Source organism: Sturnira hondurensis, unplaced genomic scaffold, assembly GCF_014824575.4.
Source record: "Sturnira hondurensis isolate 20B ecotype Veracruz unplaced genomic scaffold, ASM1482457v3 Scaffold0000167, whole genome shotgun sequence".
NCBI lineage: Eukaryota > Metazoa > Chordata > Mammalia > Chiroptera > Phyllostomidae > Sturnira > Sturnira hondurensis.
Window position 1 is genome coordinate 6127204 of NW_028072798.1, and position 16816 is coordinate 6144019.

Here is a 16816-nt window from a genome sequence, read left to right on the forward strand (position 1 = left end):
CTGGGTGCCATGCCCGTGCCGGGGTCACCCCTGGGTTGGGGGCCCTCTTCCCAGTGGCCCACACATCCCGGGAGGCTTCCCGGGGTGCTCTAAGGCTGTGGGTCTGGGGTGGCCCTGCAGGGGTATCTCTGGGAACGTGTGCTGGAAGGTGGCTTGGTATCTTTCTTCAGGACGAGGCGTTGTTTATACTTGAGAATAACTCAGAAGGATCAAGGTGCTGAGGGACAGGGAGGCAAGGGTCGCTCTAGAACATTCTCTCCTAGGGTTGAAGCCTACAGTGGGTGTGAGATGGGGAGACCATAGGGGCCGCCTTGGGGAAGCTCTTATAAGATCCCAGGTCGTTTGCCTCTGCCCAGGTGACAAAGGACCCCTCGGGTCCCAGCCAGTTAGAGCCTTTATAAGACTGCAGAGGTGCACCCTTCAGAGGGCACCCAAGGGGCAGCTGTCCCCAAACTTCCCAGGGTCCCGCTAAACTGGAGCCTCAGCTCCCTGTGGGCCAGAGTCCTGTGTCTGTGTGCCGGGAAACCAGCACACAGCCCCACAGACGACCCACAGGGTGACGGGTCGAGCTCTGCCCAGCTGTCCCCACTTCCCCTCTGTTGACCCCCTCAACCACACTGGCCTCTCGCCGGCCCTCGGCCCTGTCAGGCTCACACCTGCTTTGGGGAGGTTCTGTGCCTGTTCCCTCTCCCAGGCCCCAAGCTCATTCACTCCCTTCCTTCAAGTCTCTGCTCCAGGGTCACCTTCTCAGGGAGGTCAGGCCCCTGCTCTCCCATTGTCCTCACCTGCTCCTGTTTAATCATCTTCTTATCACCCGGGCTATGCAATCGGCTTATCTGTTGTTAACCGCCTATTGTGACTCCCAAGCGCCCAGAGCGGTGCCTGCTCCTTACCCGGGACTCATTAAATATTTGTGGAAAGGTTGGATCAATCCTGGTCATAGCTATGACTTATTAAAGTCTACCATGTGCCACTATCATTCCCTGGGAGGGAAAATAGCGTTACATCGGGAGTCAAAGGCCAGGCTTTTCGTAGAGCCCTGGGGCGACCGACTTCTTAAACTGAGTGGTTTTCCTGACCCCACGTCCTGGTCCACCTAGAGAGCCTTACCAGTCAGGCAGGAAGAGGCTGAGGTGAGGGGGTGCGGGTGTGTGGATCCATCTCAGAGCCTGTCTCCATCCTCTGTTCTTGCCTCCAGTCTTCTCCGAGTGCACCCCCAGCATTCCTCACCAGGAGACTGAATCACCTCACCGTGCATTTAATCCTAACCTGTTCCCTTTCGACCCAGGCAGTGTTGGTGTGAGGCTAAGACACTCCCACAAAGCAAATAACCCGGGACTGCTTCTGCCCAAAGGTGGGGCCCTCCTTGGAGAGGCATTTCCCTTCTCTAAGGAACAAGAAAAAAAAGCTTACAAAATCTCTAATTAGGACCAAAGTAGAAACACAAATGGGCAATAAATAGGGGGAACAATGCAACGTCCCACGTAGTTAAATCAGTGCAAAATTAAAGCAAGCTCTATTTTGGGACCACGATTACAAATTTTAAAAATGCCAGCTCAGCTCTGGCTGGGTGGGTGGGTCCATTGGTTGGAGCATCGTTCTGTATGCCAGAATGTTGCAGGTTCAGTCCCAGTCGGGACATGTAAAGGAGGCAACGGATCGATGTTTCTCTCTCTTTCTCTCTCTCCTCTCTCTAAAACCAATAAAATATATCCTCATGAGATGACTAAGATTTTTTTTTTTTAGAATAAAACTGTATGCCTTTATTGCTAGGCAGAGACCCTGTCTGGGCAAGACAAGACCTTCCAAGGGTTCCCCATCTTGTTAGCACAGAGTATGTGGCAACGAACAAGCCAGCACACGATTAATGTGAGTCAGGATGCGTGCTCTGAGTTCATTTTGGGTTATCTGATATCTTGCCATCAGAACTGCAAAATAATTGATTAACTGTGAAGTAGTTTATTATATCTGTCATTTTCATTCCAGGGAAGTTTAGTGAGCATTAATAGCGCTTGCACAGAGATTGGCAATTTTGACAATGCTGACGTCACCGGGGAAATAGAGCTGGCCCTTCGATACGACTTCAGATCCCGGTCTTTAGAAATCTGCGTCGAGGCCTGTAAGAACCTTGCATACGGAGAGGAGAGGAAGAAAAAGTGCAATCCGTAAGTTGCTTTTTCTAAGCTTTGACTTAAGATGATAGACACATTGACTCTAAAGTTTACATGGAAAGTCTAAGAATAACCAGGACAATTGTAAAAATAAAAAGAGGCGTAAAATAAGCAGACGTACGTGAAGATTTATTATGAAGTGGCAGTGATTCCAACAATGTGTTTCTGATGTGAAGCTGGACAAGCAGGTTGGCAGAGCAGAATCAAAAGTCCAGATGCCTTAGCATCTGTTGTCAAGAGGAACTTACGTAATCAGGAGGCTACTAGAAACCGTTGCAGAAAAGATGAACTTCAGTACATGGTGCTGGAAAGCTTGACTTTCCATATAGGAAAAATGAAATTAAAATCCTGCCTCACACAATCCATAAACAGATTAAATTTTTTCCAGCCGATAGATATGAATGGCATTGCATCATTATTTTAGCATGCACTTCCTTGATTAGTAACCAAGTTAAACAACTTTTTATCTACGTATCAGCCACTGAGGGTTTCCTCTCTGTGGACTTCTGCCTCTGAAAGATGGCAGAACAGGTGGGAGGCATCAGGAATCCCTCTGCCCACAGAGACCAATAACTGCGCTGGCAGAATCTCCTGATGTAACGATTCTGGGTCTTGTGAAGGCTTGCAGCAGGTTGCAGCGGAGGGCTTCCATGGTGAATTGGAGCTAATATTGGTCCATTTCAGCTATTGGCACGGTAGCAGGTACCGACCCTGCACCCCCATCCCCCGGAGGCAGCTGTGCACGTGTCCCGGAGCAGCTTGTACACAGCTTGCGGCAGCTGGGCTGGGCCGGAAGGATCCTGTGCTCCAGCTAGCAGGGCTCTCTCTGCCCATTGCTGGTGGCTGCTTCTGACTACAGTGGGTAGAGACGGAGAGGCACACAGCCATTGTCTGAGCTCCGTCCTTTGTGGCAGTCCTGGCCCTCCTTTGGCCCATGTAATTTCCAGGGGTCTCTAAGGGCCAGTGTCCTTATTTGTCTCCCTTTTTTCGTTTTTTTCCTTCTTGGAAGCCAGATACCCCAGACTAGGGCATTCAAAATTAACTTCATACGCGATCTGTCCTGAAAGAGTGCAACCATTGCTAATATAACAAGAACAGTTTGCACGACATCAGTGTAACCTGGCAGCCAGGGAGAGTGGACTGGAATGAGCATGCGTGCATAATGACGACTTCACTGTACTAGTCAGTGGGGGAGGTAGATGCCACTGAGCGAGCATGTGTACTGTGAGGCTGTCACGTTCAAAATGACTGAGCAAGTAATACAACAAATCTGCATCAAATTGTGTGTTAAGCTTGAATATTCCCCTGTGGAAACTATTTGGATGATTCAGAAGGCTGCACCTGTGGGCAACTGGTGATTGGCATCTTCGTCACCGCAATGCACCTATTCACGCATCACGTCTTATGCAGTTTTTTGGCCAAACATCAAATCACCCAGGTGGCTCAGCCCCACTACAGCCCAGATTTGGTGCTCAGTGACTTCTGGCTTCTCCCAAAACTAAAATTACCTTTGAAAAGAAAGAGATTTCAGACCTTTGATGAGATTTGGGAAAATACGTTTGGATAGCTGATAGCAATTGGGAGGGCTGTGTGAGGTCCCATGGTGCCTACTTTGAAGGGGACTGAGGTGTCATTGTCCTGTGTGCAATGTTTCTTATATATCTTGTATCTTCGTCAATAAATGTCTTTACTTTTCATATTACATGGCTGGATACCTTCTGGACAGACCTCATATAAAAGGAAAATTAGAAAATAAATATGTATGCCTAGGAAAAGCTACCGACTCAGAAAAAACTGAGAAGACCGTTAGTTTATGTCTCAGGCTGATCTTTGTCAAGGATCAATAAACAAAACAATAACAAAAATCAGCCAACCTTGAGGAAGGGGGAGGCTCTGATTTCCAGAGTGAACACTTTATTAGACACAAATGTCCAGCATTTAACCAAAATAACAAGACATACAAAGAAACAGAAGAGTATGGCCCATTCCAAGGGAAATGACAGACCAAAAGAGACAGTCCCTAAAGAAGATCTGATGGCAGGTCTAAGACTTTAAAACACCGTCTTAAAGATGTTCATAGAAGTAGAAGAAGATGTGGAGAACGTCAAGAAAATGATGAATGAGCAAAGCGGAAATATCAATAAAGATACAGAAAACCTAAAAAGAAGCCAAAAAGAAATGCTGGAGCGAAAAACACAAATAACTGAGGTGAAAAATTCACTGATGGGGTTGGAAGGCAGATATGAGCAGATGGGAAGAAAGGATCGGCGAATTTGTGAAAGGTCTATGGAAGTTATTGAGTCTGAAACAGACAAAAAAAAAATTGAAGGAAAGCAAACAGAATCCCACGGACCTGAGGGCTCCATCAAGTGGACCAGCAGAGGCATGTGAGAGTCTCAGAAGGAGGGAGCAAGAGGCAGAAGATTTGAAGAAATAGCAGAAAACTTCCAACATTTGATGGGAGGCATGACTATACACATCAGAGAAGCCAGCTGAACTCCAAGTAAGATGAACTCAGAGAGACACACACCAAGACGTTGTTGACAAACTTCTGGAAAACAAACACAGAGAGAATCTTGAAAGCAGCAGGAGGGAAGTGAGTCCTCAAGAAGATCATCTGCAGATTTCTTGTCAGAAACTTGACAGACCAGAAGGTCAGTATATTCAAAGTGCTGAAAGAAAAAGCCCAACAGCCAAGAACACCATATCCAGCAAAACTGTTCTTCAAAAGCGAGGGGGAGATGAAGGCATTCTTAGACAGACAGAGGCTGGTGGGCTGTGTCCCTGCTAGACATGCCCAGTGAGGGGTACTCGGAGGTCCTTCAGGGGAAAATGAAAGGACACTGGTCCAAAATAAAGGTCTCAATGAGGTACAAACGCAGGCAACTGTAACAGCCAGTGCTCCTGTGGCAACAGCACCATATGTAGTTCCACTTTTTGTTTTTCCTGTGATTAAAGGGACCAGTGGGGTAAAAAATCGTTAGTCTCTTATTATTGTAACTTTGCTTCGTAATGTCACATTTGGTTTTTGGCATAATTTAAGAGAGGAATGCATTTCAAAGAACTCGTTTGTGATTCTGGTCACGCAGTGTATAAAGTGTCATTGTGTGGCATCGACAGTGGGGAGAGCTGTAGATGGAGCTGAAAAGGAGCCGAGCCTTTACTTTATTGAAGCTAAAATGCTATAAATTCAAGGTAGAGTGCCTGACGTTAGGACAGTAAATGCAATCCCCTTGGTAACCACAAAGGACAAAGGACACAGTTATAGGACATACACAAAAGGAAAGAATTTAAATATTTCACAGTGGAATCATTGACTAGAGACACGAGAGTAGAACGGTGCTGGAAATGAGAGCACAGACGCGGTAAGATATACAGAAACGAGCAACAGGTGCCAGAAGTGAGAGCGGCCTCATCAGTGATGACTTCACATGTAGATGAATTAGGCTCTCCGATCGAAAGACAGAAACTGGCAGGATGGATAAAAACCATGGGTCCAGCCACATGTCACCGGCGAGAGGCTCACCGTGCACCTGGTGACACAACAGAAGCCATTCCATGGGGACAGAGAGCAAAGAGCCGCGGGGGCCCCACCAGTGCCAGACAAAGTGAGATCAACTAGGTCGCCAAGGACAAAGGGCACTACGTGTCGATGAAAGTCTTCATGCAGCAAGGAGACACGAAACTGTGCGTGTCTGTAGACCAACAACAGCCCATCAGGGCGTGGGAAGCAACACACGGACAGAGTTTCGGGGAGAAGCGGCTCCGCAGTGACGCTCGGAGGCGCCCGTTCTCCGCTCCGTGATGGGGAGCGCGGAGAGCACCCCATCGGTGGGGTGGGGAGGAGGCAGGCGCCTTGGCACGGAAGCCAGTCAGATGCCTGGGTCTGTGGTTTCTCTTAATCCTTTATGCGATGTGGGTGTATGTTATATGTCCTGTTTCACATGTGTGAGATCGGATCATGACCGATCAGTTAAGAGTAATGAACAGGGAGCAATCGGTGGCAATGAGCCTCGAGCACTTTCCCAGGAATTTTGATTGATGGGAAGGAGAGGCCTGAGCCTGGAGCTCCAGGAGGGTCCTAGCTCAAGGGAGGGTGACTGCTTTTTTTTTTTTTTTTTTTTTTTTTGCTTTGGGAAACTTGAGCCCGTTCCTAGCCTGTGGGGAGAGGGCCTGGGCAAGCAGGGGCATCGCCACCACTGAAGCTGCTACAGGGGCCAGGAAGGGCAGTCTTGGGACCCGAGTGGAGGGATCAACCCAGAACAGGATGTGGGGGGCTAGGCAGTGTGCTGGTGGAGGGATGTCCTCTGTCACGCTGCCCCTGCCAGCAGAGCCGCGCCCCCGGGGTCAGCGGAGAGGGCTCAGGGACACCAGGCCTCAGCAGTCAGGACAGGCAGGGAGGCCCCCCTGAAGGAAGAGGCCAGGGTAAGGCATACACTTTCCATTTGCACTTATTTTGTGGGGAGGGGTTGGTTGGCAGTGACAGGGGAGGAAGGACAAATTGGCACATGGCCTCTACGTCCTGGTAGACCCAAGAATCTGCTACCATGGAGCCCCGAGAGCCCCTGCTTCCACAGTCGCTCCCCAGGAGTAGGTGACGGGCCTTGCAGATTCCAGGGGTGGGGAGTGAGGAAAGCAGGCAGCTCCGCCTCCCCCAGGAACATTCCAGAAGGTGATGGCCAAAGACAGTGTAAACAGAAGCGGGGGACCCAGCATGTCATTGTTCACTGTCCGTGGGGGCCACCAAGCCCTTTCTGTCAATGCCCAGCGTAAACTCAGGGTTCTCCTCCCTCTGGGCTCCCCCTAAGCTTCCCCCTGTCTGCATTTGGCCGCTAGGTACGTGAAGACCTATCTGCTGCCTGACAGATCCTCCCAGGGCAAGCGCAAGACTGGCGTCCAGAAGAACACGGTAGACCCGACCTTTCAGGAGACCTTGAAGGTACTGGCGGGAGGAACAGCCATGTGCTGTCTTCCCACCGTGGGCTGGGCGCACGGGGCCAGAGTTCAGCGGCAGTTTCTTCCAAACACTGTGTGAGTTAGACATCAGCTCAGGTGCTCATACGTTCTGCAGGGCCCTGTCAATCAGTGGCGAGGTGGTAAAAAAATAAATGTCAGCCTTTGCACAGGAAAAGTGCAGAGTCTGCGGGACTTCCGGTTAATGATTTCCAAGTAAATGGTAACAACGACAATGGAAAGAACCTGGTGCCTCTCAATGTTTAAAATCTGTGTCCTGTCGAGTTTCTATTGCCCTTCGAGAGGTGCTCTCTAGCAGTCGCCCTGTGGATTAAACTACAGGTTACTACTGTCTTTGTAAAAGTGCTTCTTTAGTGTCAGATCTGGCAAACCCAGCTTCTTTCTTGTTTTCAGAAGAAAAACCCAGTCATTTTATTAAAAATTTTTCTAGAGGACTTTTCCGGGTTTTCACCTTCCTCGGTGCCAGCAGCTATGATCTGGAGTTGCGGGCAGAGAGTTGGAGAGGCTACCTCGCCCTGGGTTGGAGGAGGGGCAGTGAAGTCGATGTCCTGGGTTGCAGGTGACGTGTGGGAGGCCCCGGCCTGGAGGGACTGTCCAGACTCATGGAGACACCTTCGGTCAGGGTGGAGAAGCCCGGGGACCCCATGGGTCAAGACTGGGAAGGACAGGGCTTTGTTTGGCTCTCTTGTTGAGGAGGGGCATTCGTCTGGGCTGCTGGTACAAGAGCCCAATTTGTTAAATAACACCAGCCACTGTTTTCTCTTCCCCTGTTGTGGCCATGTGCTTTACATACGCCCCTGAGCTAGGGATCTGACCCCTCCCTTACCCTCATTACTCAGGGGAACCTGAGGCTTATTGAACCCACAGTGGACCAGCAGTCCTCAAAGTTTGTGTGTGTGTGTGCATGTGTGTGCAGCAATCCTCATGGGATTTTAAAAAAAAGTGGACTGTGATTCAGCAGGTGTGGCCAGGGCCTGAGGTGCAGCTGGCCTGGGACCCCTCTGTTAGCAAGTGGTTTTGCTCACAGACCTGCTAAAAGAATTTTGAGCCCTGGCTAGTGCAGCTCAGTGGATTGAGTGCCAGCCTGCAAACCAAAGGGTCACTGGTTTGATTCCCAGTCAGAGTGTGTGCCTGGGTTTTGGGCCAGGCTCCCCAGTAGGGGGCATGCAAGAGGCAACCATGCATTGATGTTTCTCTTCCTTTTTTCTCCCTCTTCTCCCCTCTCTCTAAAAATAAATAAATAAAATATTTAAAAAAATTTTAAAAGCTCTCTGTCCCCTTCACACATTTTAAGGTGGTACCTAAAATTGCCTATAAGTTTAATTAAGGTATTTTGTGCTAAACAGAGGTAGATACATATTTTACGTTTTATGAAAGATAAAGTTGAAGGACTACATTTTAGATGAATTTTTAGTTACACAAATTGATTTTTAAGGTTTAGCTTATTTAAAATGGATGCAGAATCTTGGAGAAGTCACCTAAAAATTTTACACATTGCTTTTATCCAGTGTGTTGTGAATATTTTGTTTGTCCTGGAAAACTTCCAGAGACATTTAAAAGAATCAGTGTTTCCAGTCTGTTCTAAATTCAGAACATTCTAACACACTCTTGACATACGTGCTTATGAGACAGAAAACACGGGAAGGTGGAGAAGCTGACCAGTCTTTTGGAGTTCTGCAGAAATCAGTATTTCCAATCGCCACTTGTTTAGTGTGCCGGGCCAGACAGCCGGGGCCAAGGCGAGGGGCAGGGATGGGGGTGGTCTGGACAGTCTGGGGCAGGACGCCAGCGTGACACTCCGGGTGGAGGGGCTGTCGAGTGACAGCCCTAGAACCTGAGTGTCCCGTCTAGTTTTCTGAGCAGAGTGCTTGCCGCTCAGGACATCTTCGTCCTGGGAGGTGGGCCCAGGCTGACGCCCCTGCCCCCTCTCTGCAGTACCAGGTGGAGCCTGCCCAGCTGGCCACCCGGCGCCTGCAGGTGTCCGTGTGGCACCTGGGCATGCTCGCTCGAAGAGTGTTTCTTGGAGAAGTGATCATCCCTCTGGCCACGTGGGACTTCGAAGACAGCACCACACAGGCCTTCCGCTGGCATCCGCTGCGGGCCAAGGTGATGTCTGGTTTGGGACCGGGCGACCCACTCCCACTTTACAAAGGGACCTGAAATGACAGTACCTTCCCCGGAAACCTGGGACCCCAAACGATGGTGGCACTTGCCAGGCTTTTAGGCAGGAGCTTTCTAGGGAGAAAAGGCCCCTGCTGAGCTCTCCAGGTGGGGCGCGGCCCAGGGACTCCCACCTGCTCGCGTTTGTTCGAGAGTCCTCGCAGCCCTGTCCTCAGTGTGGCCTACACATGGCAGTGTGGTTGTCATGGGGTTGGTGTGGGTTTCCAGAAGTGGGGGGGGGGGGTTAGTCTTTTCACATTTGGCACCAAGGGCCCCCTCCTGCCCCCTCCTGCTTCGGGGCAGCCAGGAGACCACAGAGAGTTGTGCGGGGTGGGGGCGGCAGCAGCCTCCATGCTCCGGAACCCATGCTGGGAGCCTGCTCCCTGGTGCTGGTGGGTCTGAGTGAGGGAGGCCCTTCCGATGCCCCCCGCCCCCCATGGGCGAGAGAGAGTGCCCCTGGAGGGCGGTCTGTGCTCTCTGGGCCCTGCTCTCACTCACTTTTGGGCACAATCACTCGTGATGAGACAAATGACCTGAGTAGGCAGGCAGGTGTCCTCTGGGGGCATTTGGGAACGGGGAGGGGCTGAGTCCCCCAGACTGGAGGGCCACCCCTGTGCCCTGGGCACTGAGCCTGGAACCCTGTCGGTTTCCAACGCCCTCTGTGGCCCTGGCATGGGAGAGGAGCTTGAATCATTACTGACCTGAGTGGAATCCCTGGGGGTCTTGGTTTTATTTACCTTTTCAAACTCAGGTCATGTCCAGGTTTCTTAGCACAACCCTATGGGAATGTACCAGGGCCTTGGAGCCCCTTTGCTTGGCAGGCCATCTGTGTCTGGAGGGGTGGGAGGCTGGGTGGCTGGGCTGCCTCTCCCACACGAAGGGTGGCAATGGTGGGAGTGAGGCCCCACAAATGGAAGGACGAGCAGCCTGCCTTGGGCATGTCCAAACCACCCCAGGGCTCTCCAAGGCCTGTGAGGCCTTGCAGGGGTGAGGTGAGTGGGGGAGGGGGTGTTTATGGACAGAGCTGGGGCAGCTAGAGAGTCCCAGAAGGTCCTGAGGGCTGGGCACGGGCTGGGGATGCCGGCCTCTGAGCTCTGCCTCTGGCCCACAGGCAGAGAAGTACGAAGACAGCAATTCTCTGAACCAAGGCAAACTCACGGTCCGGGCCAAGCTCGTGCTCCCTGCGTGGCCCAGCAAGCTCCAGGATGCTCAAGAAGGCAGGTGGCCTCCAGCCCCACAAATGTTTGTTTGTCCCTGGGTCCCTGTCCCCAAAGCCTGGAGTGCAGGTGGGCTGAGGGGTGGGCCAAGTTTCCTAGCACTTCTTGCCTGCCACCCACTGGTCCCACCAAGAGCCATGGAGCCAGGCCTGGGAATCGGGCTCTCCGGAACCCATGGCCCGGAAGGGAACTGGATGACCCGGAACAGGCCGAGCCATGCTGCCTGCTCTCCAAGGCTCCCAGGCCCCCAGCCCGATGCCTCTCAGGGGGCCGACTCGGACGGCTGCCCTGCTGCAGCCCCTCTTGGCTCTTTGGGAGACATGGAGGCCTCGAGGCTCCGTGTGAACAGGTCCAGGCTCCCACTCATGTGAGCTGCTGCTGCCCAGCAAGAGAACCAGCCAGTGACACGTCCTTGTTAACTAACGTCAATGACGTGGGGTGTGCGGGAAGGTGAGGTGGGGAGTGAAGACATGGAGAAGGTGTGATTCCTCGTGTTTTAGCGATGTCTTGTCGGACTGGAACAGCTCGCTGCACCGGCAGACCAGCAGTGAGCCCCCTTCCCCCAACCACTGGCTCCCCCTAGACACGAGCTTCCTGTCCGTGGGCTGGTCCTGCCCCCTGCAGCTTGCTGCCCCAGCTCTCCACGCTGACTGTTCAGGGGGACGAGAGCGGGGGCAGGTCCCACAGAGCCTCCGTAGTGGCCCTGCTCCACTTCCTGGCTGCTCTCTCAGGGTCTGAGCTCTCCCGTCACACATCTCGCTGAGCTCCCAGCTGGGCGGGGGTGGGGGGGTGGTACAGCGTGCTGGAGGGTGGACTCAAACGCCGGCTCTGCTTCCAGGAACAGGAGAGGAGCCATCATGTGACGGTCAGCTCTGTTTGGTGGTGCTGGGAGCCAAGGATCTGCCTGTGCGGTCAGATGGTACCCTAAACTCATTTGTTAAGGGGTAGGTATTAATTTAATCAAGTATTATTTACTGGTCAGCTGTGATACATGCGGGGCATGGTCCTTGGGGCTGCAGAAAACACCAAGAAGTGTAGTCATTGGAAACTTGTGGCATTTTAGCTTTCCTGCAAAAACCCAACGTGTCGTGTTAAGGGCTCTGACCTCCAAGAATTCGTGGAGGCCACACTCTCACCTGGAACCCAGGTCTTGCTGGTGCTGCTGTAGCAGCGAGTCAGCGCTTACCGACAGCTGGACTGTGGAGAGAGTTGTGTTTATACGAGGGGGGGACCAAACCAGGATTTATTTATGAAAAATTGCATGTTTATTCTTATACGTTGAAATGTCAGTCCCCTTCAAAGTACTCTCCGTTTGATGTAACACACCTGTCGAGATGTTTTTTCTGCTGCTCAAGGCAGTTCCTGAACTCGTCGACTTTGATGCCTTAATGTTAGTGCTTCTGCCGGTTTTTGTTTCACCCCTTCCACCTTGGAAAAATATTTCCCTTTGAGGGCTTTTTCATCAGGGGAAACTAAGAAAAGTTGCTCAGGGTGAGATCAGGTGAATGGGGAAGGTGGGGAACAGGGGGTCAGGCTGTTTTCAGTCAAATACTGCTGAGCCCTCAGCACGGTGTAGGCAGGTGCGTTTGTCACCCACCCATCGTGAAATGGGCAAATGCAATGAAAGTCTTCCAAAAAAAAAAAAGCTCTGAGGCCAAACGCAGCCTCTCACAACAGCACCAGCTGGTCCACCGATGCAGATGGGTTTCTAGAGCTCTCACCTAGCGGGGCAAGCCTGTACTCCAAGGGTCCGCTCTCCAGGAGATATTTTTTGGGTCCCTCCTGGTATTTCCTCAGCTTTCCATCTCCCCTGGCGTTAGCAGTAAGGTGGGTGACTCAGCGGGCTTCGCTCTCATTTTTATTCACTACAGGTGTGCTGTTCTCAAAAGTAAAGTGAACACCCTACGGGGTAGGATCACTAAATCCCAGTCAGTGCTGCCCTGAGAAAATGGTGGCCTGCCTACCAGTCGGGATGGAGCCGAGTTGGTCCTGACTTCGGTATTTATCTGTATGGCTACTTGGCCCCTCTGAATTTATTTTCCTGAGGATAAGATGAGGTAGATGACAGGGGCGCAGCGTTCTGGTCCCCGGTGGCAGGTCTAGTAAGTGTGCTGCCACCTGGTGGTAGGCAGTCCAGGAGCGGGGCTCCAGTGAGGACCACAGGGCCTCGGATTCCCAAATCACCCTCGCACCTGCGGCAGCATTCGGCTCCCAACTGAGAACCTCCCAGCTGAGATCACTCAGCCAATCCCCCGTCTCCTGCTCTTTCACTGGGCGGAGTCTTTATTTTGTGGCGCAGGTAGCCCCCTGAGCACTAACAGCCTCAGAGATGAGCAAGTCCCGAGAGGGCAGGGGACTGTGCAGGCCAGGCACCCAGGGTTTGCGTCTGTTCTCTCTGCAGCTGTCTCACTCTGCCGGACAAGCGAAAGCTGAGGCTGAGGTCGCCCGTCCTGAAGAAGCAAGCGTGTCCCCAGTGGAAACATCCCTTTGTTTTCCACGGGGTGAGCCCTGCCCAGCTGAGGCAGGCCAGCCTGGAGCTGACGGTCTGGGACCAGGCCACCTTTGGTGTGAGCGACCGCCTGCTGGGAGAGGCCAGGCTTGGTTCCAGTAAGTCTGTTTGAGGTGTTTATTGGGCTCAAGTGCGTCCTGGGCCCCCAGAGACTGTCTTACAAATGCCAGTGAGAGAAATCGTGCCCCCCCCCTCGGCGGGTGGTTTAACTGGCCTTGAGCTGCCCCACCTGCCCCAAGTGGAGGATACTGGCCAGTTCTCACTGTGCCGTGGGGCGATAATACAGCAAAGTATTTCAACAATTTAAATCAGATTTATTTAAGATGTGCTAAAGAAAAAAAATTAAGAGGCCTCAAAATGGGCTGGGTACAGTGTTTGCTTTTGTTCCTGGCATGAATCATAAAAGGATTATTTCCCTAAAGGAAAATATCTTCTTAATGAATACAACTGGCGGTTCAGAAAGGGTTTTATGGAGAGTGGAAGGGCAATGCCTCCATGCTGCTCAGCAGGCCTTTCGGGGGGGACAACCCTGTTGGACCGAGGGCCCCGGCCCTCCCGACTGCCAGCTGTGGCCCCCAAACACTGTGACGAACAAAGCACCTGCACTCCCCTCCGAGGCCAACCGGGGACCGGGGAAACAGGACTCACTATTAAGTTACCGTTTGTGTTAAGTGTCCAGAGCAAACTCCCTCCCGGTGAGGGACCCCTCCTCCTGAGCAAACCTGGCCCCCATCCGGGATGCCCGCACTTGGTGAAGTGTTAGGAGCCAGCCCATGCCACCCGCCCACTCCTCACTAACGGGGAAGCCAACAACTTCTGGCTTTTGATGCCCCAAGTCCCTGGGGAGGGGGCCTGAGCTGTCCTGCTCTGGACACACTTTATTGGGAGTGGCGGAAGGCTTCTGCTCACCAGTGGGGGACGTTTTAATATGGTCTTAAGGAGAAAAGACTTTGCGCAGTCTTTGTTGGTCCTCCTATTAAACGGGCTGAGAGGTGGGGTGGTGTCCAGGACCGGTGTTCCTAACACTTGTTTCACGCACATCACAGAGGAAGACCCCACTGGCGGCACTGGCTCAGGCTCACAGTTAACGTGTCAGTGGCAGAAGGTTCTCTCCAGCCCCAACCTGTGGACAGACATGACACTGGTCCTGCACTGAAGCCCAGGTGTCGGTGAGCGGCGGGTCCCAGTGGCGTGCGCACGGTTCAGCTGAGAAATGGTGGCCACGCGGCAGTGAAGGCCCTCTGGAGGGCGATGCGTCTCCACCTGCAGCTGGAAGGTTCTTCCAGATCCCTAGGCATGTGTAAGTTAGAGCAGTGATCACTGTTACCTGAGGGATGTGGGAAGTGGCCCGATTTCCAATAAATGTTGGTCATCCCCTGTCTCCCAATGAAATATCAATCAGTGAAAACTACGGCCCGGTGATGTGGTTTCCAAGAAAATAAAAAGGAGCCCATCGCGTGTCTGATCCCTCCCATTCTACTGCAAACGTTTCTGGAGGCAGGGCAGCCAACCCCATGGAGACCTGGGGGCAGACTCCCCTTGTGGGTGGGTCAGTTCTACGGGCCCCCAGAGGGACGCCCAGCTCCCCGAGGCATTGCTGCAGGACAGCATCGAGCTGGCAGGGAGCCAGCCACACTGCTGCGCCTTGCCGCTCCCGTCTGCAGTGGGGATTCACCTGCACACGGCACCTTCACCGAAAATGACAAGGCAGAGCAGGTGAGGAAGGGCACAAGTGGGCGGAGCAGGAGCTGCTGACACACTCACTGCCCCCCAGGGACAGGGCAGGTTCCTGTGGGGGACTGGACTTCACGGCTGCCGTTGGAATCAACAGCGTGTGCGCACTTTTCAAACAAGATGTGTGGATGGAAAACCGAACCGGCAGAACCGTTTCTCCACACGAGGCACACGGAGTGTGTGAAAGGGCCATTTCCACAGGCGTGGGCCCGGCAGCCGGCCAGCTTCCCTGCTGCCCTCACACGGGATCAGATCAAGTGCTGTGGTTTTTCATACGTACTTCTTTTATTATTCTGTAAAAGGTAACAAAATATACAGAACAAAACTTTCCCTCTTTTAAACTAATGTTACAAACCCATATTGTTGCTTATATATAAATACTCTAAAGCTGATCCTCAATTAGGTAAGTCCAACAATGTCGCCTTCTAACTGTGAAAAAACCAAGAAAAGTGGGTTGAACAGTGGCGTGCCCTCCTGCGGTGTTCGCCCCGAACGACCGCAGGGTTCTGTCGGCAAGGGAGGAAACCGCTGCGTGCACGCATGTGAGAGTGCGTTAGCCTCCAAGTGCACCCTCAGGAAACAAAAATATACAGCAAAGCATCCTTCATAGAATCAAGTACAAATCAATCAACTTGAGCTAATTTCAAATACAGGAAAAAGTATGGCACAGAATAGAAGCCACGACGTGGTTTTCTTTAATTATATGGAATCTTGTGTCGCACATGCCGGCATGGAATTTGTTACTCAGACTTCACAGGCACCTCTACTTAATTCAGTCAGCCCTGCGTCAAGCACAGGACCGGAAGTGATTCAGTAATAATAACAACAACAACAGAAATCAGGCCCGTTTGGCACAGTGATACTGTGGGGAGGATAAACCAGGGAAGCCTCCACTGGTCCCAGCCCTGGAATTTTCCCATGGAAACAGCTACTCTCTCTCTAAAGGGACAGAGTACGGGGAGGGGTCTAGATTTGGAGAGCTACAAATACAAGTTCGGAGTCTGCGTGACCCTCAGCAGAGCCCAGGCTCGAGGCAGCCCCTGCCCAGTCTCAGCCTGGCCTTCACATGGCCTCGAACTCGTCGATGCGCTGCTTGGTGTTGCCCTGCCGGATCTGCCGCAGCGTCTTGTACTTGTCCCGGCCTTGCCGCATGTTCTCGTTGTGGATGATGTCGTTGTGGGTCCTCTTGCTCTCGTCTCTGGCCTGGGACAGCTCATTGGACAGAGTCTGCAATGACGAGAAGCACGGGTCAGGCAGGCTGCACACCCCCCACCGCGTCCCTCCCGGGAGAAGTGGGTGCCGGTGGGAGGCTCATCCCACCGCTCTGTCCAAAGGCTGCCTGCTCCACCTGGCAGCCAGGGAAGTCCTCAATTAAGGTGGGGGTCCCCGGCACCCCGCCCCTCACCAGCAGCTGCCGCTGCACACGCTCGTTCTTCTCGGCCTCGGTGACCCGCTTCTCCTCGTTGCGGTCATCCAGGATGCCCTCGCTGGACAGCTCGGCACTGTAGCCAGTGTGCTCTGCACCCTCCTCCTGCAGGCTCTCCTGGACGTGGTAGCCCACAGGCTCGTACACGGGGGGTGGCGGGGGCGGGGGCGCCGTCATCACCAGGTGCAGCTCCTCCTTGGTCTTCACCAGGTCATCCTGGGCTTCCTTGGCCTTCAAAAGCAAGTAACAGGCAGTGAGAACGTCTCACACAGAACCTCCTGTTTGGACCACTTCCTGCGAACCACCGTTTCTTTACGAAGGAGCCCATTCTCCCTGCCAGTAAGGCTTTGCCGCTCTCTCGCTACAGCCTCTGCCTTTCTGCGGGCAGGCCGCACAGGACATGTGCCGCCGGAGGCAGAATGAGGGCCCCCGGCCAGGTATGCGTCTCCTGGTCCTCCAAGTAGTGACCAAAGCACAGAGGAACTTGTGCCAGAGGCGTGACATTTTTCTAAGTTTCATAACTTTTTTTTCTGTCTATAATTCTAGTTATGCTCATTGTACATCTTTTTGAGAAAAGAAAATTATTAACAAAAAACTACTCTGGCTACCGGAAAGAGCCGCTGTC

The 16816-nt window shown here is 52.6% G+C and overlaps 2 protein-coding genes across 9 annotated transcripts in view; one reads left to right on the forward strand and one right to left on the reverse strand.

Moving 5' to 3' along the window:
- SYTL3 (synaptotagmin like 3) overlaps window positions 1–16816 on the forward strand; it is a 94239-nt gene that overhangs the window by 59844 nt on the left and 17579 nt on the right. For 5 of the 6 annotated variants that reach the window (XM_037056721.1, XM_037056650.1, XM_037056927.1 and 2 more), the window contains 7 exons: window positions 1987–2165; window positions 7008–7110; window positions 9081–9251; window positions 10417–10522; window positions 11361–11466; window positions 12924–13129; window positions 14078–15334. In XM_037056721.1, coding sequence (XP_036912616.1) covers window positions 1987–2165; window positions 7008–7110; window positions 9081–9251; window positions 10417–10522; window positions 11361–11466; window positions 12924–13129; window positions 14078–14187 — 981 coding nt within the window. In that variant the 3' untranslated portion in view covers window positions 14188–15334. Of the gene's footprint in view, window positions 1–1986; window positions 2166–7007; window positions 7111–9080; window positions 9252–10416; window positions 10523–11360; window positions 11467–12923; window positions 13130–14077; window positions 15335–16816 lie in introns of those variants that run through there. The other variant, XM_037056861.1, reaches the window with a different exon arrangement.
- EZR (ezrin) overlaps window positions 15027–16816 on the reverse strand; it is a 46841-nt gene continuing 45051 nt past the window's right edge. For 2 of the 3 annotated variants that reach the window (XM_037057080.1, XM_037057134.1), the window contains exons 13-14: window positions 16171–16422; window positions 15828–15992 (exon numbers count right to left, since the gene is read on the reverse strand). In XM_037057080.1, coding sequence (XP_036912975.1) covers window positions 15828–15992; window positions 16171–16422 — 417 coding nt within the window. Of the gene's footprint in view, window positions 15993–16170; window positions 16423–16816 lie in introns of all 3 variants that reach the window. The other variant, XM_037057198.1, reaches the window with a different exon arrangement.